The sequence below is a fragment of the Salvelinus namaycush genome, chromosome 25 (genome assembly GCF_016432855.1).
Source record: "Salvelinus namaycush isolate Seneca chromosome 25, SaNama_1.0, whole genome shotgun sequence".
Taxonomy (NCBI): Eukaryota; Metazoa; Chordata; class Actinopteri; order Salmoniformes; family Salmonidae; genus Salvelinus; species Salvelinus namaycush.
Genome location: NC_052331.1, coordinates 15,882,570 through 15,910,144, shown reverse-complemented (window position 1 = coordinate 15,910,144; position 27,575 = coordinate 15,882,570). Strand labels below are relative to the sequence as shown.

General features: G+C 41.3%; 1 protein-coding gene across 4 annotated transcripts; it reads right to left on the bottom strand.

The window, feature by feature from the left end:
• Positions 1-254: 254 nt before the first annotated feature.
• Positions 255-26,109, bottom strand: LOC120020295 (receptor-interacting serine/threonine-protein kinase 1-like). Of its 4 annotated transcripts, none has more exons than XM_038963859.1 (12): positions 26,039-26,109; positions 25,491-25,685; positions 24,391-24,547; positions 24,022-24,159; positions 20,603-20,846; positions 14,789-14,938; positions 13,008-13,084; positions 12,637-12,712; positions 6,505-7,215; positions 6,181-6,333; positions 4,680-4,971; positions 255-423 (listed from the first exon to the last, which is right to left on the bottom strand). In XM_038963859.1, exons 2-12 carry the CDS (start codon positions 25,646-25,648, stop codon positions 339-341), a joined length of 2,241 nt encoding a protein of 746 aa, XP_038819787.1. In that variant the 5' UTR covers positions 25,649-25,685; positions 26,039-26,109; the 3' UTR covers positions 255-338. The 4 variants fall into 4 exon arrangements, with proteins under 4 accessions (XP_038819787.1, XP_038819788.1, XP_038819786.1 ...); XM_038963860.1 differs by having other exon boundaries at positions 25,946-26,082; XM_038963858.1 differs by having other exon boundaries at positions 25,491-26,082.
• Positions 26,110-27,575: the final 1,466 nt, after the last annotated feature.

Sequence of the window (27,575 nt, the reverse complement as noted above, 5' to 3'; positions counted from 1 at the left end):
GAGGAAACACCTGGCGACCGTGTCAGGTATTGTTGCCTACCTTCACCACCTGGAGTCGGCCTGTCAGGAAGTCCAGGACCCAGTTGCATCGGCGGGGTTCCGACCCAGGGCCCCGGGTTTAGTGATGAGCTTGGAGGGCACCATGGTGTTGAAGGCTGAGCTGTAGTCAACGAACAGCATTCTTATATAGGTATTCCTCTTGTCCAGTTGGGATAAGGCAGTGTGCAGTGCAATGGCGATTGCGTCATCTGTGGATGTTGGGGCGGTATGCAAATTGTAGTAGGTCCAGGGTGTCAGGTAAGGTGGAGGTGATATGATCCTTAGCCTCTCAAAGCACTTCATGATGACAAGTGAGTACCCAAGTCCTGTTGTTGCTGTCTGGGTACACTAGTACACCATCTGGGGCCGGGCCAGGAGTTTGTCCTGTTCAGGAAAAACCATAGAATTGGAATTAAGGAGACTAATCATTAATTTAATAGGATCTCTATGGGAACAACACTATTGGCCCCATGTAATGTTTCTTGGTGCTTCAACGGAGAATGGTATATCCACATTCAGAAGATTTGTATGGACTAGAATCAATCCGATTGCCCCTTTTCGGCTATGCACCTAGCATGACTTAGTGAGTCATTGACTACAAACAATTAGATCGCTTCTCAACAATTATGACAAAATTCACTTTTCTTGAAACAGACTTTATTTAAAAACACAGTGAAGTGACAACACCAGCTATTTTTGAGATGCCTCTCTCACCCACATATGAGCATACACACACACACACACACACACACACATTTAAGCGGGCACACACACATGCACGCACACACACTACTAACTGCTATTGCCAAGCGTCAAAATAACATACAAGCACGCACCAAAGCACATTCATTGACGTACAATCAGGGTCATGTCCAAGAGCAGATAATTATGACGGAAAATAGACTTGCAGTGCATGACTGCTGTTCTGTATCACAAAACACTACAATAGTTCATTTAAACTAGCCTAGAGACAAGAAGTTTCAATATCAGCGGACCTCTAATCTGTCAAATAGGTAATTGCCTCAAACACATTCATATGCATTCATGTTTCATTTGCCGTACACTGGGGTAACTAATTGTCATGCATGGAGGAGGAAATTCCTGCCTGGCAGCTGTACGGGATAAATAGTGTAAGGTTAGAGCCCTTCGAAGAGGCTGGTTCCCCATGATTATGAGACGAACCTGACAAGGAATACATACATTCTGCTGCCCTCTAGTGGAGAGCAGGTGAGCAACAACGTCTATGTTGGTCAAGTCACATGTTTGTTGTCCACAGGAAACATGTATCTCTGTTCTGTTCTTGGAAGCTACTGTACATGGTGTGCTTTTGTACTACCGCTGACCTAAATAATCAAGGTCTCGAATGTTGATGATTGAATGATTGGTTGAATCAGGGTATGTTGGTGCTGCACAGCCATAGAATTAGAATGAGTTCATTATATTTCTATGTGCACTGACTGCACACCATGTAGCTCGCCTAGACCAAGGTTCGTTATACTGGAAGGATTTATTATTATTATTATTATTTTTAAATGTTCACTTCCGTTTTTCTTTGGTGCTGATAAAAATATAAAAATCAACCAAAATAAAACATGAATAAAAACATCTTTCTGATTGTGGGTGTACTGGATTTTAGAACGTACTGTGACACATAAAATTAGTCTCTGAGTTCACAGCAGATGTTTCCAGTCCAAAGGCTTGTTTTATCCAAGTGATTAACCTTTTGAAAGACTGACAGGTAGTGGAAGTGAAGAAGATGACACTGTCAATTAAATTGGGAGTTTACGAGGGTGTAGTGACAAGTTTGGAATGTGTTCTTATGGATGTAAGGACTGACCATCCACAATATCAAAATTATAGTTTTAACCATGTTTTGAGGCTATATAGTGTTTGCTTACATTTACTTTGTTTACAAACATTGGAGTAAAACAAACTAATATTTAGAGTTCTGAGTGGTATATTACGAAGCAAGCTAGACTTTTATAAAGCTAGCCAACTTCACATTCCAGCTCAGCCTTCATCTGTACTACGATGGTGGATATTGCTTGTCTGCCTGCTGCTAACTCTAGCAGGCTTTAACTGAGTGTGCATGTCACACATGTCTAGTCAAAGGCCGAACTCTTCACTGAGACAATGCTGAAACATTAATCCATGCGAATCAGCGCCATATTTTAATTTGTGAGGAAATCTAAATGAAAGAAAAGTTATTTAGCAAATTCAACAGGCTATGGTGTGAAATAGGCTTTTAGAAGTGCAGTCTTTATTTTGTTTCGTATCGTTAATGTCGTCTTTCGTGTGCTTATCCAGGGGTAAAAAAAAAGGTATAAATTCCATGACTGAAACTTACGTCGATCTCGGATCGATTGTCTAACTTCCCCTTTCATGTTAGAAAGTCATGACCATCATGCTTTTATGGAAAGAGGATCATTTGGTACATTTAGTAAACTGCGAGTTTAACCAATTCCAGTCCCCTTGCTTAGGGGATCGGGAGTCCTCCCTGGGATCATTTTTATGTAGAAGGAATAAAAGCTCAGTTCTGGTAACTTTTTAAAAGGACATTCTGGTTTCTCCATCTGCATTTATCCCATTGGACACAAAATCCTGACTGTTATTATTAATCATTATTTTATTATAAATATGAATATATACACTGTATTCGGAAAGTATTCAGACCCTTCCCTTTTTCCACATTTTGTTACATTACAGCCTTATTCTAAAATGTATTAAATAAAAATGTTCCTCATCATACCCCATAATGACAAAGTGAAAAGTTTGTAAAAATATTTTAGCAAATTTAATCAAAATAAAAAACAGAAATACCTTAATACCTTAAGTATTCAGACCCTTTGCTATGGTACTCGAAATTGAGCTCAGGTGCATCCTGTTTCCAATGATCATCCTTGAGATGTTTCCGCAACTTGATTGGAGTCCACCTGTAGTAAAATCAATTGGAAAGGCACACACCTGTCTATATAAGGTCCCACCATTGACGGTTCATGTCAGAGCAAAAACCAAGCTATGATGTCAAAGGAATTGTCCGCACAGCTCCGAGACAAGATTGTGTCGAGGCACAGATCTGGGGAAGGCTACCAAAATATGTCTGCAGCATTGAAGGTCCCCAAGAACACAGTGGCCTCTATCATTCTTAAATGGAAGAAGTTTGGAACCACCAAGACTCTTCCTAGAGCTGGTCGCCCGGCCAAACTGAGCAATCGTGGAAGAAGGGCCTTGGTCAGGGAGGTGAACAAGAACCCGATTGTGGAGATGGGAGAACCTCCCAGAAGGACAACCATCCAGCATTCCACCAATCAGGCCTTTATGGTAAGGTGGCTAGACGGAAGCCACTCCTCAGTAAAAGGCACACAACGGCCCGCTTGGAATTTGCCAAAAGGTACCTAAAGGACTTAGACCATGAGAAACAAGATTATCTAGTCTGATGTAACCAATATTGAACTATTTGGCGTCTGGAGGAAACTTGGCACCATCCTTACTGTGAAGCATGGTGGTGGCAGCATCATGCCGTGGGGATGTTTTTCAGCGGCAGGGACTGGGAGACCAGTCAGGATTGTGTGAAAAATGAACGGAGCAAAGAGATCCTTGATGAAAACCTGCTCCAGAGTGCTCAGGACCTCAGACTGGGGTGAAGGTTCACCTTCCAACAGGACAACGACCCTAAGCACAAAGCCAAGACAATGCAGAGGTGGCTTCGGGACAAGTCTCTGAATGTCCTTGAGTAGCGTCATACCCAACAAGACTCAAGGCTGTAATCGCTGGCGAAGGTGCTTCAACAAAATACTCAGTAAAGGGTCTGAATACTTATGTAAATGTGATATTTTTATTTAAAAATGTGCTTTGTCATTATGGGGTATTGTGTGTAGATTGGTGAGGATACATTCCTATTTTAGAATAAGGCTGTAACGTAACAAAATGTGAAAAAAGTCAAGGGTTCTGAATACATTCCGAATGCACTGTACGTCTATGGTTGCGGCTGTTGCAAATGTGAAAATACAATCCCAAGTTTGCAAAGCGAATGCTGTCATTACTACTGTATGTGTAATATGATAGGTATTTTTAAAAAAATAAAAAAATGACACAAAAAAATTTGATTAATACAAATATTTAAATCAGTCGGCTTCCTCAAACGGAGGGGAACTGATTTAATTATTCCTCAATTTTTGGCTCAGACACTTCATTCAGGATATAATTTGTTGCCGATTATCCCGAGGATTTGACCAAGGTTACCTCGCCAACTCCTCAAACCTGATTTGTAGTATAGGGCTCTGAAGTGGCACAACAATTGAACTAAACTCATGAGGCATTTATAAGTTCTTTCTTCAAGAATCAAATGGGTATATATTGTTAACTTAAGCCCAAAAATGGATGTAGCAACTGCAGATTTCCCCCAGATTGGAATGGTGTATTTGGGCTGCTACACTCATATCCATATCATATGGCAAGAAAATACCTTACTTACTGTAAGTGGTTCAAAGTCAATACTAACAACTCAACTCACAATCATTAAACATTAGATTGGTTGGTAGGAATGTAAGGGTGAGGGTGGGGGGCTGGAGGCAATAGCAATTCCTCTGGTATAGGGGTAGGGGGAATTGAATACAGTTGATACAGGCTACTGTACCTACAGAGAACTGTTGGTCCCGCTGGAGTACAGAAGCCTCTTCAACAGGTCGACTTTAACACAGTTCTCCAGGGCTCTGCAGAGCCGGCCCACGGTGCAGCCCACACAGCCCTCCTTCATCCTCCAGCGCTCCAGCATCTGGTGCACCTTTTCAGGCAGCCCGTCACGTTGGTAGTCATGGTCGATGGTCTCCACCTCCACCTCGCTCAGGCCCAGACGACGGGCGCAGCGCTTCCAGTCCTTCCCGATGTTATCTCTCAGGAGATCCAGGTGCTCCTCAGTCACAGCCTGGTCCTCTGAAGACGGGAAAGGACACAACAGAACATATTGTATAACATGAAAGTTAAAGCCCTTTTCTGTGATATTAACAAGGGTTTTTGATAATTTACTGTCAATTAATGATACATACTCATTGACTGTTGAATAATATAATTTATAAATTCCCCATGGTCATAGTTTAACCAAATTATAACCCCAAATATATACTGAACAAAAATATAAACGGAACATACAACAATTTCAAAGATTTTACTGAGTTACAGTTCAAATGAGGAAATCAGTCAATTGAAATAAATTCATTCGGCACTAATCTATGGATTTCACGACTGGGAATACAGATATGCATCTGTTGGTCACAGATACCTTATAAAAAATGTGCCTCTTTAATTGGCAACAGGATCTCATCACTGTATTTTTTGCGCATTCAAATTGCCATCAATAAAATGCAATTGTGTTCGTTGTCCGTAGCTTATGCCTGCCCATACCATAACCCCACCGCCACCATGGGGCACTCTATTCACAACGTTGATAAACCGCTCGGCCACACGACACCATGCACATGGTCTGCGGTTGTGAGGCCGGTTGGACATACTGCCAAATTCTCTAAGGCGGCTTATGGTTGAGAAATAAACATTAGATTCTCTGGGAATAGTTCTGGTGGACATTCCTGCAATCAGCATGCCATTTGCATACTTCCTCAAAACTTGAGACATCTGTGGCATTGTGGTTGTGTGACAAAACTGCACATTTTAGAGTGGCCTTTTATCGTGGCCAGCACAAGATGCACCTGTGTAATGATCATGCTGTTTAATCAGCTTCTTGATATGCCACACCTGTCAGGTGGATGGATTATTTTGGCAAAGGAGAAATGCTCACTAACAGGGATGTAAACAAATTTGTGCACAACATTTGAGAGAAATACGCTTTTTTGTGCGTATGGAACATTTCTGGGATCTTTTATTTCAGCTCATGAAACATGGGACTCAGACTTTACATGTTGCGTTAATAATTTTGTTCAGTGTAAATTTGTAAACAAACAATGCATAAATTAATGGTTTTATGGTACATTTTGTGGTTCCCTTCCTTAACCAGATGAGCATAGAACCCCTCTATTGTGGCCAAATGCAAAATCTGTGACTAGTAGAAAACATGACATAGACAAATAGGAAGCTGATGTCTATTTTCAGGAAGTAGGCTCCTCTTTGCAGGATGTAGTCTACTCTTACCGTACATCGGCAGGTTTTCTTTGAGCAGAGAGAATGAGTTGGCTCCGTTGGAGAGAGAGCTGGCTAAGCTGCTGTAGGACTCATGACCCCTGATGCTGAGTGTGTTGTTGCTGCCTATCTGGATCCCACTGGCGTTCTGGATAAACAGGCCTGCTGCAACACACACGCACATGTACACACAAATACAACGTTTCTCATAAATGGCTTCCTGATTGAATTGCTAGATAGCTGTCATGTTGACTGTGGAATGTACATCAGCTGTAGACTAGCTGTAGTAATGGTGATACTGGTATCAGCACTGTAATCTTTGTGCATCATCCCTACCTGGGTCTTGTGAAGGTCCAACCTTGGCACCCGAGTTCAGGCGCAGCCCTGCAGTGAGGTCTGGGGCAGCTGACTCTGGCACTGGGTAGGCTGGCCAGGACTGGAGGCGGTCATACTGGGCGTAGGGATATTGCTGCTGGGGGGAGTACTTGCCCTGGCTCAGAGATGGGCTGCTGGTGGACTCAGGGATGTGGCTTGACAGCTGGTGTCTTGGTGTGGTAGTACCGGAGGGGGCCGCTGACTCGTACAGGCCTAGGTCAGAGAGATTGAGGAGGGGGTCCACCTCCACGCTGCTGGGCTGGACGGCCTGGGTTTTGGTCCAAGACTGGACAGAGGACACTGGGGGCTGAGAGGGCCTGAGGTCTGGGAGGCCTCTGGTGGTAGTGAGGTCCTGTGAGGAGAGGCGCTGTGGGGTGGCATGGTGAGGGTAGGGGCTGAAGTCAGGCTGGTCCATCCGGCAGTAGCTGCCGAATTTGTGGTACTCCAACTCCTGGGCTAATTTGACATCCAGGTTTGACCTCCAACTACTGACCAGGTTGAGCTCCATACCCGAGGGGGTGCTGATGGGGCCGAGGGCCCGGGCATCTGGCTGGATTAGGGAAGGCTCACAGGGAAGGAAGAGGTTAAGGTCCTCAATGCTGGCCTCCACTGGACCAGCTTCTATACGGACAGCCCCAGCACTGTCTGAGCTCAGCAAGGGAGCTGGCCGGTCTATAGTGAGAAGAGGGAGAGTGTTCATTTTTAAAAGATGAATTCTAAATTGAGATCCATGTGCATTACTTGTTAACTTCGTATAAATGGTTTACTGGTGAGAATGAGCGATTTGAACGAAAAACCTAAATATGGGCAAAGATCTCAAGTTCGGGTCTTAGTTAGGGCTGTTACGATGACCGTATTACCGCAACACTGGCGGTTACGAGTCATGACTGCAGTCGAATTCCATCCATACATTTCTTTTCTTCATATTTCTGCCCCCTTACCCGGGAAAGCACCGAACAAAAGACAGGGACGTTGGACCATCGAAGAGGCACAAATATGATGAGAGCTACACATATATTGGGAATAGTGCCTTTCCTCAGCTACAGTGTGTTATATGTGCAAAAGTACTATCTCACAACTCAATTAAACATTCACTCCTGCACAGTCATTTAGAAACAAAACATGCCAATTTGAAAAATAAGCCACAGGAGTTTTTTTGAGCGAGAATTAAGATGACTTTTGTGTAGTAAGACATATATAAAAGCAACAGATACCATTAATAAGAAGGGGCTAGAAAAGTATTATATGGTGAGCTACGGAGTGGCTAGGACAGGCAAGCCCCATACTATTGTGGAGGACTTAATTATTCCTGCTGCCGCAGATATGGCTGTGCCAATGCTGGGGGAAAAGGCCCAAAAAACTATGTAGACAATGCCTTTAACAAACAACACTGTTTCACGATGCATCAGTGACATGGAAGGAGATGTTTTGAAACAATTACTGCTTCGCATACAAGACGGTGAATTCTATGCGTTACAGCTGGGTGAGTCAACAGACGTGGTGGGACTGGCACAGCTCCTGGTATATGTCTGTTACATTTATGGGGGGCCAATTAAAGAATAAATCCTCTTCTGCAAACCACTGGAAACACAGGACAACAGGAGAGGATATTTTTAAAGTACTGGACAGCTTTGTGACATCAAATGGACTTTGGTGGTCAAGATGTGTTGGTGTCTGTACTGATTCCGCAAAAGCCATGACAGGGAGACATAGTGGAGTGGTAACGCGTGTGCAAGCAGTTGCCCCCGACGCCACTTGGGTACACTGCAGCATCCACCGAGAGGCTCTTGCTGCCAAGGGAATGCCTGACAGCTTGAAAGACGTTTTGGACACGACAGTGAAAATGCTTAACTTTGTTAAAGCAAGGTCCCTGAACTCTTGTGTATTTTCTGCACTATGCAACAATATGTGCAGCGACCATGTAACGCTTTTACAACATACAGAAGTGCGCTGGTTATCAATGGGCAAAGTATTGACATGGTTTTTTTTTTTTTTTATTGAGAGACGAGCTTAAAGTTATGTTTACTGACCATCATTTTCACTTGTCTCGACCGCTTGCATGATGACGAGTTCTCACACGACTGGCCTTTCTGGGTAATGTTTTTTCTCAACTGAATGATCTGAATCTAGGATTACAGGGACTCTCCGCAACTATATTCAATGTGCTGGACAAAATTGAGGCTATGATTAAGAAGTTGGAGCTATTCTCTGTCTGCAATAACAAGGACAACACACAGGTCTTTCCATCATTGTATGATTTTCTGTGTGCAAATGAACTCAAGTTTACGGACAATGTCAAATGTGATATAGCGAAGCACCTGAGTGAGTTGGGTGCGGAATTACGCAGGTACTTTCCCAAAACGGATGAGACAAACAACTGGATTCATTATCCCTTTCATGTCCTGCCTACAGTCCACTTACCGATATTTGAACAAGAGAGCCTCATTGAGATTGTAACAAACGGTTCTCTGAAAATTGAATTTTATCAGAAGCCACTGCCAGATATCTGGATTGGCCTGCACTCAGAGTATCCTGCCTTGGCAATTCGCGCTGTTAAGACACCGATGCCCTTTGCAACCACGTACCTATGTGAGAGGGGATTCTCGGCCCTCACTAGCATGAAAACTAAATACAGGCACAGACTGTGTGTGGAAAATGATTTAAGACAGACTCTCTCCAATACAACCCACCATAACAGAGTTATGTGCAAGCACACCCTTCTCATTAACCTGCAGTGAGTTAAGTCACAATTTTTGATGACCAAATAAAGTTTTATATGTAAGATAGCTAAATAAAAAGCACAATTATTGATTATTATTATATTATTATTTGTGCCCTGGTCCTATAAGAAGAGCTCTTTGTCACTTCCCACGAGCTGGGTTGTAACAAAAACTCAACTCATTCTTATGTTTAATAAATGTATCGTATAGTGTGTGTGTGGCAGGCTTACAATGATGGCAAAAAAACAACATTTGAGAGTGCGCTGACCCTGGTGCTTGAGGGGATACGCAGCTGGAGGTTGAATGTTTTAAGGGGTACGGGACTATAAAAAAAGTTTGGGAACCACTGCTCTAATCAATCTGACATCAATGCAAATCTAATCCAAAATCTAATCAAACACTTCATGAGAGTCCATGAGCTCATGTTGAGCAACATTTCTATAGGCTCTGCAATATGCTTGAGAAAAAGGAGTGATGGCCTCTATTAAAAAGAGGAGGATCCCATCAGCTTTCTATAGGCTAGGCCTACTATTTATTTCTCTCAACATTGCTAATATTAAGCACAATGCTTCTCTTTACAAATGGAGCCTACCTGGCTGGCATGGAAATGAACCATGGGAAAAGTGTCTTCCATTCGCTATTTAAGTGCATAGATTACATGCATTTTTCTGCTGCATGTTTCGAGACAGGTGCATGATAATGGTCCATTCTAAATCAAAACATATTCCATTCTAAATCAAAACAAATTTCACATATATTATTTAGAATATGTAAAGACAAGATTAAAATCAAGAATAGTGTGACAATATTAGCCTATCACTTGTGAATGATGACCAGCTTAAGGCAAGAAATCATAGTCGCACACCTCATGTAGCCTAGCCCATAGGCCTATATGTTTTGATAAGGCTTGCATCAAAACTAAAGTGGTCAAATAACTTCTTAAAATTAAGCACATTAATCCGCTTTACAACTGGTGTAGAGCCTAACTGGCATACATGCGAGTTTCAAGTTTGGGGAAGATAATTTTCACCATAAAAATGCACCTTTATAATTAAAGCATAATTGCATTTGTGCTAATGGGACATTTGCGCTTATAGCCTACTGCCGTGTGCGCATTGCTACGCTTATAATATGAAGAAATAGCATAATAGTTTATTAACATTTTAAGCTAAACGTACAGTTTTAAGCTAAATGTACAGATGCTATTGGTTGTATTAATTTGGGATCTATCGCATCCCACAACTGTCCCAGACTATGTTTGAAATATTTATTTCTCACACAGAATAGAATAGGTTGACTTTTGTACTATGGGGGAGAGTAAATTGACATAGACTAGTGCTTTTGCTGTTCGTTAAGACTACTCATGTTGGTGGCTGACGAAAAGTATCTGTAAATGTGGACAGTTCTTCCAAAATCTTCAATATGCGCCTTGGATAAGGATCCAGGCAGTTACGTCCCCGATGTGTCTGTCTTCGCTTGTAGCCTGTGAGAAAGACCCAATCACGTGACGGAGAGCCAAGTGAGTGAGAGGTGCTTCGGCACGCAGCTGGGAGAAGGGAATTATAATTATTATATTCAGCCCAAGGGCACAATAGCCACTGGCCGCAAAAGGCATGGATGTTTTTAGGGGGTATTACAGCCACACAAAGGGGATGCAGCTGGGAAATTCAAGGTATTATCAAATGCTTGTCAAATTGTGAATGAGAGACTGATGAAGTATGTACAGACTGCACAAAAATCAAAGCAGAGCTCATGCCTTTCATGCAACTTTTTTCAAATCAGCATTAGTCGCATCATGCAGCCTTAGAATGTATTAAAAATCTAAATATGTAGCCCAACATTTGTATCACAACTAAAGTTACATAAATAACTGTAAATTAAGCATATAGGAATACCTGTTTCTTAACCGCTCACCCCAGAATAGCCGCATGTGCACACTCCTTCAAATCGTTTGGAGAAAATATCCTTTCTATTTTATTCAGCTATGTTCAACTGTATTCTTAATACTATAAAATAATGCCACAGACTTCTAAGCAAACCTTGTCTGCTAAATTAACTAGTGTAGCCCACAGCCATATGGCATAGTGGCCTAACATAAGGACAACTCAGAGTATGCTATTCTGTTCTTCTGAAATAGACTACATTTTCTTCATTTCATGTTTCTTCAGACCTGTCTTAAAATAAATAATGAATTTATTGTGATGGTGTAGGCTATATTTCTTGGATTTATTTGACTTGATTTAAATGTCATGACCGCCACAGCTCTAGTCTTAGTGCATCCCGTCTCGTTAGATTTGAAAAAAAATATTCTTCTGTCATGCCAAATAGTTCAGTGGACTTTGACCAAACTTTTAGATCAGTGGGCTTAGGCTGAGTATATCAAATATTAAACTTGACACAAGTCTACACCATGCTGAAACTGTAGACAGTGTGCGGTGTAGAGTTGTAAGACATAAGGCTGTGAGTGGTCTGGAGGTATACGGCCAGGGCATCAACTACTCTTCCTGAGGTCGGACCACACCAAAGCGGCCACATTACATTACTCAGCCTAAGCCCATATAAAACAAAAGATAAAACAGTGAACTATGTTTGTACTGAATGAGTTAAAGAGAAAACAGTACATCATATAACATCCCTACTCCACCACATATCCACAACACAAAATATTCAATACCACCATACAACAATATCACAATGTGTGCGTATGCATGTGTCTGTACCTTTGTGTGTCTCTTCACAGTCCCCTTTGTTCCATAAGGTGTATTTTTACCTGATTTTTAAATCTGATTCTACTGCTTGCATTAGTTACCTGATGTGGAATAGAGTTCCATGTAGTCATGGCTCTATGTAGTACTGTGTGCCTCCCATAGTCTGTTCTGGACTTGGGGACTGTGAAGAGACCTCTGGTGGCTTGTGGGGTATGCATGGCTGTCTGAACTATTTGTTAAGTGTTGCAGTTATTTCAGTCGCTGTAGTAGCTGACGTGTATAGTGTTGAGTCATCTGCATACATATACACACTGGCCTTACTCAAAACCAGTGGAATGTCATTAGTAAAGATTGAAAAAAGCAAGGGGCCTAAAAAGCTTCCCTGGGGAATTCCTGATTCTACCTGAATTATGTTTGAGAGGCTTCCATTAAAGATCACCCTCTGTGTTCTGTTAGACAAAGAACTATTTATCCACATTATAGCAGGGGGTGTAAAGCTATAACACTTATGTTTTTCCAGCAGCAGACTATGATTGATAATGTCAAAAGCTGCACTGAAGTCTAAAAAGTATAAAGAGGAAGCGAGCAGTCTGGAGTTGTAAGGCGGAGAGCTATAAAGGGTCAGGGCCTTGAAGCCCGCCTCCCGTGGTGCTCAGACCACTCACCTGCTGTAAGGCTCTCAGGAGGCATCGATAAAGATTTCATCTTCTCCACCATCTCCTCAGGCCCCTCGTACAAGTCCTACATGCCAATGAAACAGAACACAGGACGCATAACATAGTTCAAAAATGTGTTGTGGACCTTTTATGACAGATGAGGTAATATTGTGGTAATATAATGAGGTAATCACACACTCGCAGAGGTGATAGTGTTTTCAAGAGTCATCTACAACTTAGTGAATCGCCACAAACAATGCACCCATCAATATCTTTCACTAAGTTACTGTATTTGTTTCGACAATGTTTTGTGGCAGACTTGATTAATTAAATGATGTACTCATGACAATGCTATCACTTTGTTCACGCATTTAACTTACTCTGAGACCAAGTGAGTCCCTTTCTACATCTGGCTCCAACTTCTCCCTGTAGACGGGCAGGAAGAAGTTGTAGCCCTCTTGTCGAGAAAAAGAGAGAGAAAGAGAAAGCAATTAGAGCAGTCATATTACTAACATAGCCACATAAGAGTGTGTATTAGACTCATGAATACCAAGGGATCACTTGAATTGATGCTCGTTGAAGTACTCATTTATCCATTAGGTCCAATGTTGACTTGTGATGATGACACAGCATATTGGTTAAATATTGCACTTGTTTTGCACTCGTGTTGGAATGTACAAGTTGTAAATGCTCTGTAATACACCAGTAATACACCAGACATACAGACATGGTATTAAATGGTGTATTACAGAGCATTTACAACATGTACATTCCAACACGAGTGCAAAACAAGTGCAATATTTAACCAATATGCTGTGTCATCATCACAAGTCAACATATATATGTCTGTACACGTGTGTGTATATATATATATACACACGTGTACAGACATGGTATTAAATGGTGTATTACAGAGCATTTACAACTTGTACATTCCAACACAATTTTTTTTGTCCATTAAAATAACATCAAATTGATCAGAAATACAGTGTATACATTGGTAATGCTGTAAATTACTATTGTAGCTGGAAACAGCAGTGAAGAGGCAACTCCGGGATGCTGGCCTTCTAGGCAGAGTTGCAAAGAAAAAGCCATATCTCAGACTGGCCAATAAAAATAAAAGATTAAGATGAGCAAAAGAACACAGATACTGGATAGAGGAACATCCAGGAGTCGCCTCTTCACTGCTGACATTGAGACTGGTGTTTTGCGGGTACTATTTAATGAAGCTGCCAGTTGAGGACTTGTGAGGAGTCTGTTTCTCAAACTAGACACTAATGTAATTGTCCTCTTGCTCAGTGGTGCACCGGGGCCTTCCACTCCTCTTTCTATTCTGGTTAGAGACAGTTTGCTGTTCTGTTCTGTGAAGGGAGTAGTACACAGTGTTGTACGAGATCTTCAGTTTCTTGGAAATTTCTTGCATGGAATAGCCTTCGTTTCTCAGAACAAGAATAGACTGATGAGGTTCAGAAGAAAGTTCTTTGTTACTGGCCATTTTGAGCCTGTAATTGAACCCACAAATGCTGATGCTCCAGATACTCAACTAGTCTAAAGAAGGACAGTTTTGTTGCTTCTTTAATTAGAACAACAGTTTTCAGCTGTGCTAACATAATTGTAAAAGGGTTTTCTAATGATCAATTAGCCTTTTAAAATGATAAACTTGAATTAGCTAACACAACGTGCCATTGGAACACAGGAGTGATGGTTGCTGATAATGGGCCTCTGTACGCCTATGTAGATATTCCATAAAAAATCTGCCGTTTTCAGCTACAATAGTCATTTACAACATTAACAATGTCTACACTGTATTTCTGATCATTTTGATGTTATTTTAATGGACAAAAAAATGCTTTTCTTTCAAAAACAAGGACATTTCTAAGTGACCCCAAACTTTTGAACGGTAGTGTATATCCAGTTAGTCACAGGTGTATGGAGACCCCTGAAGGGTCTGGTTCCTCTCAAGATTTCTTCTTCACCCCCCTAAATACTTATATCAAGCTCCTGTTGCCCTGAACTTGCTATTTAGGTCTGGGTTTCGTGAATTGTGCTGTGATATTACTTGCTATACAAATACAATTTGATTGATTGCCATTGTGCGTATACTGTAATACATTATTTGAAATTCCTGTACCTCAATCTCACCACACATATGCACACACACCTCCGAATGTTGGCCGTAGTTGTGGATCCTGATGCCAGCATCTCTTCATTAGCTCTATGATCTCTACAGGAGTATAATCAGGGATGAGGTATTCATCTGGACGATCGCCTTTACGGACACACTGGCAGATATGGTCCTCACTCCGAGCATCTGAAAATACAGTAGTCCAAAATGAATTCAGTGCATCTGTACAGGCATTTGAAAACTGAAAACCTTATCCATTCATAAAATGTTTACTATAAAATACAGTGGTCTCCAAAAGTATTGAGCCAGTGACACAGTTTTTGTTGTTTTGGATCTGTACTCCAGCACTTTGGATTTGAAATGATAAAATGACTATGGGGTTATAAAGTGCAGACTGTCAGCTTTAATATGAGGGTATTTTCATCCATATCAGGTGAAATTACTGCACTTTTTGAACATATTCCCCCCATTTTAGGGGACCAAAATTGGGACAAATTAAGTTATGTGTATTAAAGTAGTAAAAAGTTAAGTATTTGGTCCCATATTCATAGCATGCAATGACTACATCAAGCTTGTGACTCTACACATTTGTTGGATGCATATGCTGTTTGTTTTGGTTGTGTTTCAGATTATTTTGTGCCCAATAGAAATGAATGGTAAATAATGTATTGTGTAATTACATATTGTAAATAAGAATATAATGTTTCTAGAGTGAGGAAGTTACCGATGCACAAATATTATCCCCCCTAAAAACATTCTAACCTCCCGTTATTGTAATGGTAGAGGTTAGCATGTCTTGGGGGTATGATATTTGTGTGTCTCTAACTTTCTCACTCATCATTATTCACGGTCCATTCAGGATTATACATTATTTACCATTCATTTCTATTTGGAACAAAATAATTTGAAACACAACCAAAACAACCAGAAAATGCATCCAGCAAATTTGTAGTCACAAACTTTGTGTAGTCATTGCGTGCTATGAATATGGTACCAAATACTTAACTTTGTACTACTTTAATACACATTAGTTAATTTGTCTCAACACTTTTGGTCCCCTAAAATGGGGGACTATGTACAAGAAGTGCTGTAATTTCTAAACGGTTCACCCATGAGCGATTAGCCAACATTTCAGTTATTTTTCCATTTTTAAACTAACTGACTGAAGTCGGTTCAATTATTTGAATTCCATTTAATTCAGAGTTTTTTTCTGTGAGTTCAATGCAGTTTCTCTAGAGATAAATCAGATCCAGTCTGAACTGTGAGATGTAGTAGGGAGATGTAGTTTCCAACAGACCAATATTCTAGGTTTAATGCATACAATGTGGTAATTAACTACAATGACCATAATCCATTGCGCATCTACTTGTCCGGTCTGTGTTTCTTTTACGCCTGCTACAGAAGAGACAGAAGAATGCATGATCGTGAGGTGATATAGAGCAGCTGTTGCTTCTCAAGGTATCTCTACTTGAAAACACATGATCTAAGTGATTGATAGTTAGTATTCAGCAGTCACAAAAGTATGCCTCATTTACTTTGAAGAACTTCAAAATCGTGATTTTGTCAGACAGCATAGGAAGCAGCTCTATAGAGATGAGATTTGGAAAGAAATAATAGTCTTCAAATAAAACAAATGTAATATAGGCTACAGAACTGAAATATTTTATTAAATTAAAGTAATGTGAATAAATTATGGTTAATAATTGATAAGAAGTAAATGGGCAGTCACTACCATCATGATACTTATATTCAAATCCCATTTTATTGGTCACATTTATTGGTTTAGCAGATGTTATTGCAGGTGTAGCGAAATTATTGTGCTTCTAGTTCCGACAGTGCAGCAATATCTAACAATTTAACAACATACACCCAACATACACAAATCTAAGGAAAGGAATGGCATTTAGAATATATCAATATATGGACGAGCAATGTCAGAGCGGCATAGACTAAGATACAGTTGAATAGTATAGAATGCAGTATATACATATGAGATGAGTAATGCAAGATATGTAAACAATACTAAAGTGACATTATTAAAGTGACTAGTGTTCCATTTATTAAAGTGGGCAATGATTTCAAGTCTGTGTGTATAGGCAGCAGCCTCTCTGTGCTGGTGATGGCTATTTAACAGTCCGATGGCCTTGAGATAGAAGCTGTTTTTCAGTTTCTCGGTCCCCGCTTTGATGCACCTGTACTGACCTTGCTTTCTGGATGATAGCGGCGTGTACAGGCAGTGGCTCGAGTGGTTGTTGTCCTTGATGATCTTCTTGACATCGGGTGCTATAGGTGTTCTGGAGGGCAGGTCGTTTTCCCTCCAGTGATGCGTTGCGCAGACTGCACCACCCTCTGGAGAGCCCTGCGGTTGTGGGCGGTGCAGTTGCCGTACCAGGCAGTGATACACAGTAATGGGTGAACAAGGAGTACAGGAGGGGGCTGAGCACGCACCCTTGTGGGGCCCCAGTGTTGAGGATCAGCAAAGTGGAGGTGTTGTTTCCTACCTTTACCATCTGGAGTAGAGGTCGACCGATTAATCAGAATGGCCGATTAATTAGGGCCGATTTCAATTATTATTATTTTTTTACACCTTTATTTAATCTTTATTTAACTCGGCAAGTCAGTTAAGAACACATTCTTATTTTCAATGATGGCCTAGGAACGGTGGGTTAACTGCCTCGTGCAGGGGCAGAACGACAGATTTTTACCTTGTCAGCTCGGGGGATTAAATCTTGCAACCTTACAATTAACTAGTCCAACGCTCTAACCACCTGATTACATTGCACTCCACGAGGAGCCTGCCTGTTACGCGAATGCAGTAGAAGCCAAGGTAAGTTGCTAGCTAGCATTAAACTTATCTTATAAAAAACAATCAATCAATCATAATCACTAGTTAACTACACATGGTTGATGATATTACTAGTTTATCTAGCGTGTCCTGTGTTGCATATAATCGATGCGGTACGTATCGTTGCTCCAATGTGTACCTAACCATAAACATCAATGCCTTTCTTAAAATCAATACACAGAAGTATATATTTTTTAAACCTGCATATTTAGCTAAAAGAAATCCAGGTTAGCAGGCAATATTAACCAGGTGAAATTGTGTCACTTCTCTTGCGTTCATTGCACGCAGAGTCAGTGTATATGCAACAGTTTGGGCCGCCTAATTTGCCAGAATTTTACATAATTATGACATAACATTGAAGGTTGTGCAATGTAACAGGAATATTTAGACTTATGGATGCCACCCGTTAGATAAAATACGGAACGGTTCCGTATTTCACTGAAAGAATAAACGTCTTATTTTCGAGATGATAGTTTCCGGATTCGACCATATTAATGACCTAAGGCTCGTATTTCTGTGTGTTATTATGTTATAACTAAGTCTATGATTTGATAGAGCAGTCTGACTGAGCGGTGGTAGGCAGCAGCAGGCTCGTAAGCATTCATTCAAACAGCACTTTCCTGCGTTTTGCCAGAAGCTCTTCGCTGTGCTTCAAGCCTATCAACTCCCGAGATTAGGCTGGTGTAACCGATGTGAAATGGCTAGCTAGTTAGCGGGGTGCGCGCTAATAGCGTTTCAAACGTCACTCGCTCTGAGACTTGGAGTAGTTATTCCCCTTGCTCTGCATGGGTAACGCTGCTTCGAGGGTGGCTGTCGTCGTTGTGTTCCTGGTTCGAGCCCAGGTAGGAGCGAGGAGAGGGATGGAAGCTATACTGTTACACTGGCAATACTAAAGTGCCTATAAGAACATCCAATAGTCAAAGGTTAATGAAATACAAATGGTATAGAGAGAAATAGTCCTATAATTCCTATAATAACTACAACCTAAAACTTCTTACCTGGGAATATTGAAGACTCATGTTAAAAGGAACCACCAGCTTTCATATGTTCTCATGTTCTGAGTAAGGAACTTAAACGTTAGCTTTCTTACATGGCACATATTGCACTTTTACTTTCTTCTCCAACACTTTGTTTTTGCATTATTTAAACCAAATAGAACATGTTTCATTATTTATTTGAGGCTAAATTGATTTTATTGATGTATTATATTAAGTTAAAATAAGTGTTCATTCATTGTTGTTGTAATTGTCATTATTACAAATACATTTTAAAAAATCGTCCGATTAATCGGTATCGGCTTTTTTTGTACTATGGTGTTGAATGCTGAGCTATAGTCAATGAACAGCATTCTTACATAGGTATTCCTCTTGTCCAGATGGGATAGGGCAGTGTGCAGTGTGACGGCGATGGCGATGGCGATTGCATCGTCTATGGCCCTATTGGGGCGTTAAGCCAATTGAAGCGGGTCTAGGGTGTCAGGTAAGGTGGGGGTGATATGATCCTTGAATAGTCTCTCAAAGCACTTCATGATGACAGAAGTGAGTGCAATGGGGCGATAGTCATTTAGTTCAGTTACCTTTGCATTCTTGGGTACAGGAATAATGGTGGCCATCTTGAAGCATGTGGGGACAGCAGACTGGGATAGGGAGAGATTGAATATGTCCGTAAACACACCAGCCAGCTGGTCTGCACATGCTCTGAGGACGCAGCTAGGGGTGGAGTCTGGGCTGGCAGCCTTGCGAGGGTTAACACGTTTAAATGTCTTACTCACGTCGGCCACGAAGAAGGAGAGCCCACAGTCCTTGGTAGCGGGCCGCGTCGGTGGCACTGTGTTATCCTCAAAGCGGTCAAAGAAGATGTTTAGCTTGTCCGGAAGCAAGACGTCGGTGTGACCTGGTGGCTGGTTTTCCTTTTGTAGTCTGTGATTGTCTAGACCCTGCCACATACGTCTCGTGTCTGAGCCGTTGAATTGCGACTCCACTTTGTCTCTATACTGACGTTTTGCCTGTTTGATTGCCTTACAGAAGGAATAACTACTCCGTTTGTATTCTGCCATATTCCCAGTCAGCTTGCCATGGTTAAATGCGGTGGTTCGCGCTTTCAGTTTTCTGCGAATTCTGCCATCTATACATGTTTTCTGTTTAGGGTAGGTTTTAATAGTCACAGTGGGTACAACATCTCCTGACACTTCCTGATAAACTCAGTCACCGTCTCAGTGTATTAGTCAAAATTATTCTCGGAAGCAACCCGGAACATATCCCAGTCCGCGTGATCAAAAGAATCTTAAAGTGTGGATTCCGTTTGATCAGATCAGCGTTGAATAGCACGGGTACTTCCTGTTTGAGTTTTTGCCTATAGGAAGGGAGGAGCAAAATGGAATCGTGGTCAGATTTGCTGAAAGGAGGGAGAGGGAGGGCCTTGTATGCATCCCGGAAGTTGGAGTAACAGTGGTTGAGTGTTTTAGCAGCGTGAGTACTGCAGTCGATATGCTGATAGAATTTAGGCAGCCTTTTCCTCAAATTTGCTTTGTTAAAATCCCCAGCTACAATAAATGCAACCTCAGGATATATGGTTTCCAGTTGCATAAAGTCCTGTGAAATTCCTTGAGGGCCGTCGTGCTATCGGCTTGATGAGGGATATTTACTGTTTTATTCTGTGTTGTTACAGCATTTACAACCGACATAATGCATAGTGCATAAAGTTTTAAAAGATTATCGAAACCGAAATTAAAAACCATGATTTAGAATACAACCGACCTCAAAAAGCACTAATAGCTCTCAGCACTACCCAATATGGATGAAAATATCCTCAAATTAAAGCTGACAGTCTGCACTTTAACCTCATAGTCATTGTATCACTTCAAATCCAAAGTGCTGGAGAAGAGCCGAAACAACAACAAAATTGTCACTGTCCCAACACTTTTGGAGCTCACAGTATATGGCTGAAATCACATCCGATTACTATAACCCCAACAGGCCTCTGTAGACTGAGTGAGCAACACTCACTTTCAAAGGGCTCACTGGCAGTGAGGATGACCCAGACGACAATAGCGAAGCTATAGATGTCAGACTTCTCAGAGGAGCGTGTATGGATGCTGTCAAGGTGCTCAGGAGCCATGTAGCACAGAGTACCAGCTGCCCTGGCCCCCCCTCCCCCAGCCCCCATACGTCCTAGCCGGCTCTGCCTGCGAGACTCCTCCTTAGTCAGTCTGCTCCACGTCTGACAGGTGGCCAGGCCCAGGTCTGCAATCTGGAGCACAGATACAGACATGCATATTCATACAATTACATGCATTACGCACACGCATACATGGATTTCACACACACATCCATACTCATACACTACCGTTCAAAAGTTTGGGGTCACCTAGAAATGTCCTTGTTTTTTGAAAGAAAATTGTATTTTTTGTCCATTAAAATAACATCAAATTGATCAGAAATACAGTGTAGACATTGTTAACGTTGTTAATGACTATTTTTTTATGGATTATCTACATACAGTTGAAGTCGGAAGTTTACATACTGTACACTTTAGCCAAATACATTTGAGCTCAGTTTTTCACAATTCCTGACATTTAATCCTAGTAAAAATTCCCTGTCTTAGGTCATTTAGGATCACCACTTTATTTTAAGAATGTGAAATGTCAGAATAATAGTAGAGAGAATGATTTATTTCAGCTTTTACTCCTTCCATCACATTCCCAGTGGGTCAGAAGTTTACATACACTCAATTAGTATTTGGTAGCATTGCCTTTAAATTGTTTAACTTGGGTCAAACGTCTCGGGTAGCCTTCCACAAGCTTCCCACAATATGTTGGGTGAATTTTGGCCCATTTCTCCTGACAGAGCTGGCGTAACTGAGTCAGGTTTGTAGGCCTCCTTGCTCGCACATGCCTTTTTCAGTTCTGCCCACAAATGTTCTATAGGATTGAGGTCAGAGCTTTGTGACGGCCACTCCAATACCTTGACTTTGTTGTCCTTAAGCCATTTTGACACAACTTTGGAAGTATGCTTGGGGTCATTGTCCACTTGGAAGACCCATTTGCGACCAAGCTTTAACTTCTTGACTGATGATGCTTGAGATGTTGTTTCAATATATCGACATAATTTTTTTCCCTCATGATGCCGTCTATTTTGTGAAGTGCACCAGTCCCTCCTGCAGCAAAGCACCCCCACAACATGATGCTGCCACCCCCGTGCTTCACGGTTGGGATGCTGTTCTTCGTCTTGCAAGCCTCCCCCAAACATAACGATGGACATTATGGCCAAACAGTTCTATTTTTGATTCATCAGACCAGAGGACATTTCTCCAAAAAGTACGATCTTTGTCCCCATGTGCAGTTGCAAACCGTAGTCTGTTTTTTTTATGGCGGTTTTGGAGCAGTGGCTTCTTCCTTGCTGAGCGGCCTTTCAGGTTATGCCGATATAGGACTCGTTTTACTGTGGATATAGATACTTTTGTACCTGTTTCCTCTAGCATCTTCACAAGGTCCTTTGCTGTTGTTCTGGGATTGATTTGCACTTCTCGCACCAAAGTACGTTCATCTCTAGGAGACAGAAGGCGTCTCCTTCCTGAGCAGTATGATGGCTGCGTGGTCCCATGGTGTTTATACTTGCGTACTATTGTTTGTACAGATGAACGTGGTACCTTCAGGCATTTGGAAATGACTCCCAAGGATGAACCAGACTTGTGGAGGTCAAAAAAAAAAGAAGTCTTGGCCGAATTCTTTTGATTTTCCCATGATGTCAAGCAAAGAGGCACTGAGTTTGAATGTAGGCCTTGAAATACATCCACAGGTACACCTCCAATTGACTCAAATGATGTCAATTAGCCTATCTGAAGCTTCTAAAGCCATGACATAATTTTCTGGAATTTTCCAAGTTATTTAAAGGCACAGTCAACTTAGTGTATGTAAACTTCTGACCCACTGGAAATGTGATACAGTGAATTATAAGTAAAATAATCTGCCTGTAAATAATTGTTGGAAAAATGACTTGCCAAAACTATAGTTTGTTAACAAGAAATTTGTGGAGTGGTTGAAAAACGAGTTTTAATGACTCCAACCTAAGTGTATGTAAACTTCCGACTTCAACTGTAGGTGTACAGATGCCCATTATCAGCAACCATCACTCATGTGTTCCAATGGCACGTTGTGTTAGCTAATTCAAGTTTATCATTTTAAAAGGCTAATTGATCATTAGAAAACCCTTTTACAATTATGTTAGCACAGCTGAAAACTGTTGTTCTGATTAAAGAAGCAATAAAACTGGCCTTCTTTAGACTAGTTGAGTATCTGGAGCATGAGCATTTGTGGGTTCGATTACAGGCTCAAAATGTCCAGAAACAAAGAACTTTCTTCTGAAACTCGTCAGTCTATTTCTTGTTCTGAGAAAAGAAGGCTATTCCATGCAAGAAATTGCCAAGAAACTGATGAACTCGTACAACGCTGTGTACTACTCCCTTCACAGAACAGCGCAAACTGTCTCTAACCAGAGTAAAAAGAGGAGTGGGAGGCCCTGGTGCACAACTGAGCAAGAGGACAAGTACATAGAGTGTCTAGTTTGAGAAACAGACACCTCACAAGTCCTCAACTGGCAGCTTATCTTCAAAAGAAGCATCTTCAAGAGCGAATGGAAGGAAAATGAACTCAGTAGTTCTGCTCAGGACTACACGACAAGTCACCGGATACGGGATAACTACGAAGAAGGACAATAGTAGAAGAGTTGTTGGAAGCATTTCGGACAATCAGAGCCTTACAAGCGTCCCGAGAAAAGGCCCAACCCCCTTTCCAAGGCTGCTCCGTTCACCGAAAGATCCCCGGCGAACCCAGGCATTTCACGTAAATACATTTCTGATTTCTTGCTCAAAGCGGGCGGCGGTTCGTGTACAAAGTATATAGTTATTGTAGGTGAGAGTAGTTTCTGAATTTCGCGATGTTAAGTGTCTCTGTCCCTCTCCCTCTCTTTTTTAACCAGCATCCATGTTGTTGTCATTCCGCTAGGGATACGTTTTCAGCGTATTACATCTCCAGTCAATAACCGGTGCAGTGTGTGTATGTTTATTCTGTGTTCCCACTTAATTAGCTAGTAAATAAATAATTAAACCAATTTGTGTAGTACTGAATCATAATTAAGACTCCAGTTTTTGCAGATGCAAGGAGGTTACGACTGTTCAGAATGACATGATACGAGGATCTGATTAATACGTTGACTGTTTATAGATGTGATAGGTAAAGACCTTTTAGAGTTTAATTCGGGAGATGGTAACTCTTTAAAGAACCGCTCTCGTGGTGCCCCAGAGCCTAATGAGTTAGTTACATGATTAATTTAAATCAGGTAACAATTAAACATAGTTAATTAGATAACAGTCTTCAAATTAATGTTAAAGTCTAGTCACGAGATATATTATACAGTGTGTGCTGTACCTTAATATGAAAATCCTTGTCCACCAGTATGTTTTCTGGTTTGAGATCCTTGTGTATGACACAGTTCTTCATCAGGTACACCATCCCCTCCAGAATCTCCAATATGATCCTGCCCTTGATAGATATCGGCACAGAAACCTGGAGAAAAGACAGGAATATATAAAAGTTGTTTCCCCAAAGAGAAAACAGCTTGTTGATATTACACAGACCAAAGTGTGATGCAGAGGTCTCCGTGAAGACCTCCAACCTCTGCAGTGAGGAAGGAGGCTAGCCTGTGAGTTCAGGAACTAACCTAAAGTGACACTGTAGACTAAGTTAGATATTGTTGTTAATGTAGTTGTCATTGTTTTTGTTGTGATCTCCTCTCACCTGGTCCAGCATGGCCAGTAGGTTGCCTTTAGGGATGAGCTCCATGACCAGAGAGTAGTCCCCATCCTCCAGGATCACCCCCAGCAGCTTGACCACCCGCTCATGGTTCAGTCTGGTCATCAGGCTGCCCTCCTCTAGCAGGGACTGCTTATTGCCCCTGGGGAAGACAAGGAGGAAGGCTTAGTCAAGACTACCAGTTCGAAAAATGTGTTAATTTGGAGATGTATTACTATGTAATAACTAAGCCAACTGTAGGCTACTTGAGCACTATACACACTACAGACACCCATTTTCTCTGTTTTTATCATCCTTTGTGTAACAGGAAAAGTGAAGTGTAGCCTACCCACTGGACTGGTTCTTTTTCTGTGTGAACTCATAAAACATTATCTAAAACAGTGGTTACCAAACTGTGGGGCACGCCCGTTGTTTTTAAAGAAACTCAGTCCGACTTTAAACTTACTCTTGAAGTTGCAATCCCGAAATTGGGTAGTGCATCATCAGTTCCTCTTGTCATGTTAGTCATTACATTAGTCATTACATACCTTAGAGAGCTATTTATAACTATCCCTGAAATGTCCAAATCAATTAGTCCATGTCAGCTAACGTTTATTAATTTTGTTTTTTTTAGCCCATATTGTTGTAACTTTTTCGTCACGAAAATAACACAAATACACATTAGACATGGCAAAATGTATAGATTTGCAAGACAATTAGCTTTAAAACTGCAACATTTTCTTTGCACCCCATAACAAAATGTGTAGAATTGCAGGAAATAAGCTTTAAACCTGCACAATTCTCTCCACCAACAAGAGGTGTGTGAACAGTTTGTGTCATGAACAATGCTGTGCGCATAGAAATAGACGTGGCGCGGGATGTTCCCCAATGCAGGAAGGGGAATCCCTGATCTAAAAGTTATGTTAAACCATGCAAGTAAGTAGCATACCATTCAAACATATATATATATTTTTTAAATATAATTAAAAATAAAATATTATGAAACAAACTTTACTTCGTAGAAAACAATATGAAACTTTTGGAGCGTGACAGTCACAACACTGGTCATGGACACTGGGGAATCCCCACCATGGCCCTCTACTCACTCATTGCGCGGTGGCCCGGTGTAGACGGTCTTCAGAACCACCTGACCGAGGGTTTTGTGATAGCACAGGTACACGGTACCGAAGCCGCCGTAGTCCAGCGGCTCCTTTTTGATAAGGTCAGAGGATTTCATGTAGATAGAGTCCTGCACAGCAGCCATGGTGGCTGTCTACCTGGTCCGACCTCGGTATATCCCTCTAGCATTGAGATGAGAGCAGCGCATACATTGTTAATAATAAAGCGCAATATCTCATTATGAAAAAGTATCAATAGTTGATTTCCGAACGAAAGGAGCAGTAGGCTAATGAGATTCAGCGGCGTTGAATTGAAATACAGAACTGAATCTGGAACTGAGACGTTACGTTAGTCGGAAATCCAATAGACTGTAACGTTAACTTCAACAAATTTACCAACAATGTTGTCAACTTATAAAGTACACAAAATGAAGCACGCATACCGTTTAACATTCGAAGTGAATTGGTTATGCCTATGTATGCACTATGATAAAAAAATGTTGGACAAAACTGTAAATTATAGAGAAATATCCTACTTTCACAATCCACGCATAGTTCCGGGATTTGTCAAGCTCGCTTTTTCTTCTTCGACGGGGTTTAAGGGCGGTTGGCATCCAATGTTGTTGGTGCATTACCGCCACCAACTGGAAAGGATAGTGAACGAGAAAAAAAAATCCTTTGCGGGAAAAAGGTAGAAAACGACATACAAAAATAGACATATCCATAAACAAAACCCATCCAGTCACAACAAATATTATATTGTAATGAAACAGCAGGGAGCAGGTCTCGAACCCTCGACCTTCTAGCCCGAAGACCGGCGCGCTATCGACTGCCGCAAAAGCATGCTCATGCGGCAGAGTCGATTTCTGCGCTTATAAACCCAGGGTCGTTACAATATATTAAATTGACCGCTCTAACAATGGAAATACATGTCCTCGGAAATGGAAGGAAGATGGGAGGTGAGATGTGTAACCATTCTAGCCATTGTGAGGGCAGATACACGTGTGAACAACAGGCCACTGAGATAGATAGAGAATGTATCATTGTATCTGTGCCATTTTAGAGTCTGTGACAGAATAGGCAGTGCCATTGAGGCTTTCTCCATTTTAAAGTAGTACATTTTCTTCATTCTCTGATTGCTCCCAACTCATAGGAATCCCCACCCAGTTGACTACTTTAAAATGGTGGAAGCCCTCAATGGCAAGGTCCATGCTAAAACGTGTTATAGCCATCATGAGGCCTCTATCTAATTCTATGACAACAGGCACATCTATTTGACATTTTGCAGGATGAAATCCCTTGAGATGCACCATCTCGTTTTCAAGAGTGTCCAAATGAAAAAAACAAATGAAAAAATACATAGTAACAATAATATGCCAACTACTGTCTAATAATAACAATGAAATAATAGTAATTTAAAAAAAAGTACATTAACTGCATAAAAAAGATGTACAGATACTAATAGGCTTACAACTAATGAAACCTACTGCTACAACTAGTAAAACGAAGTATCTCTAATATATACATATTATACTATGTAAAGTAGTTTTTTCAAAGATGCCTATGCAACAGTATAACTTTAGACGTCCCCTCACCCCGACAAGGGCGCGAACCAGGGACCCTCTGCACACATCAACAACAGTCACCCACGAAGCGTCGTTACCCATCGCTCTACAAAAGCCGCGGCCCTTGCAGAGCAAGGGGAACCACTACTTCTAGGTTTCAGAGCAAGTGACGTAACTGATTGAAACGCTATTAGCGCGTACCCGCTAACTAGCTAGCCATTTCACATCCGTTACACCTAAATGCCACGTTCGTCCACTTATATCGGTGCATTCGTGACAACTTAACCAACTTAAAAACTTATATTCGATCAAATAAGCCTCATGTAGCAAATTAGCAATTACATTTTTTGTTGACCAAATTCGACACCCTCTCATTGCCCTCCGTACAAAAATTCCTCACTTCGTGTGCTTATTTTCATGGACAGATTATACAGTACAGTACCTCTCACTTAGGCTCTTCTTCTCTGGTCACAGACCAATCCAAAACACATCCCTACACAGGCTCAGC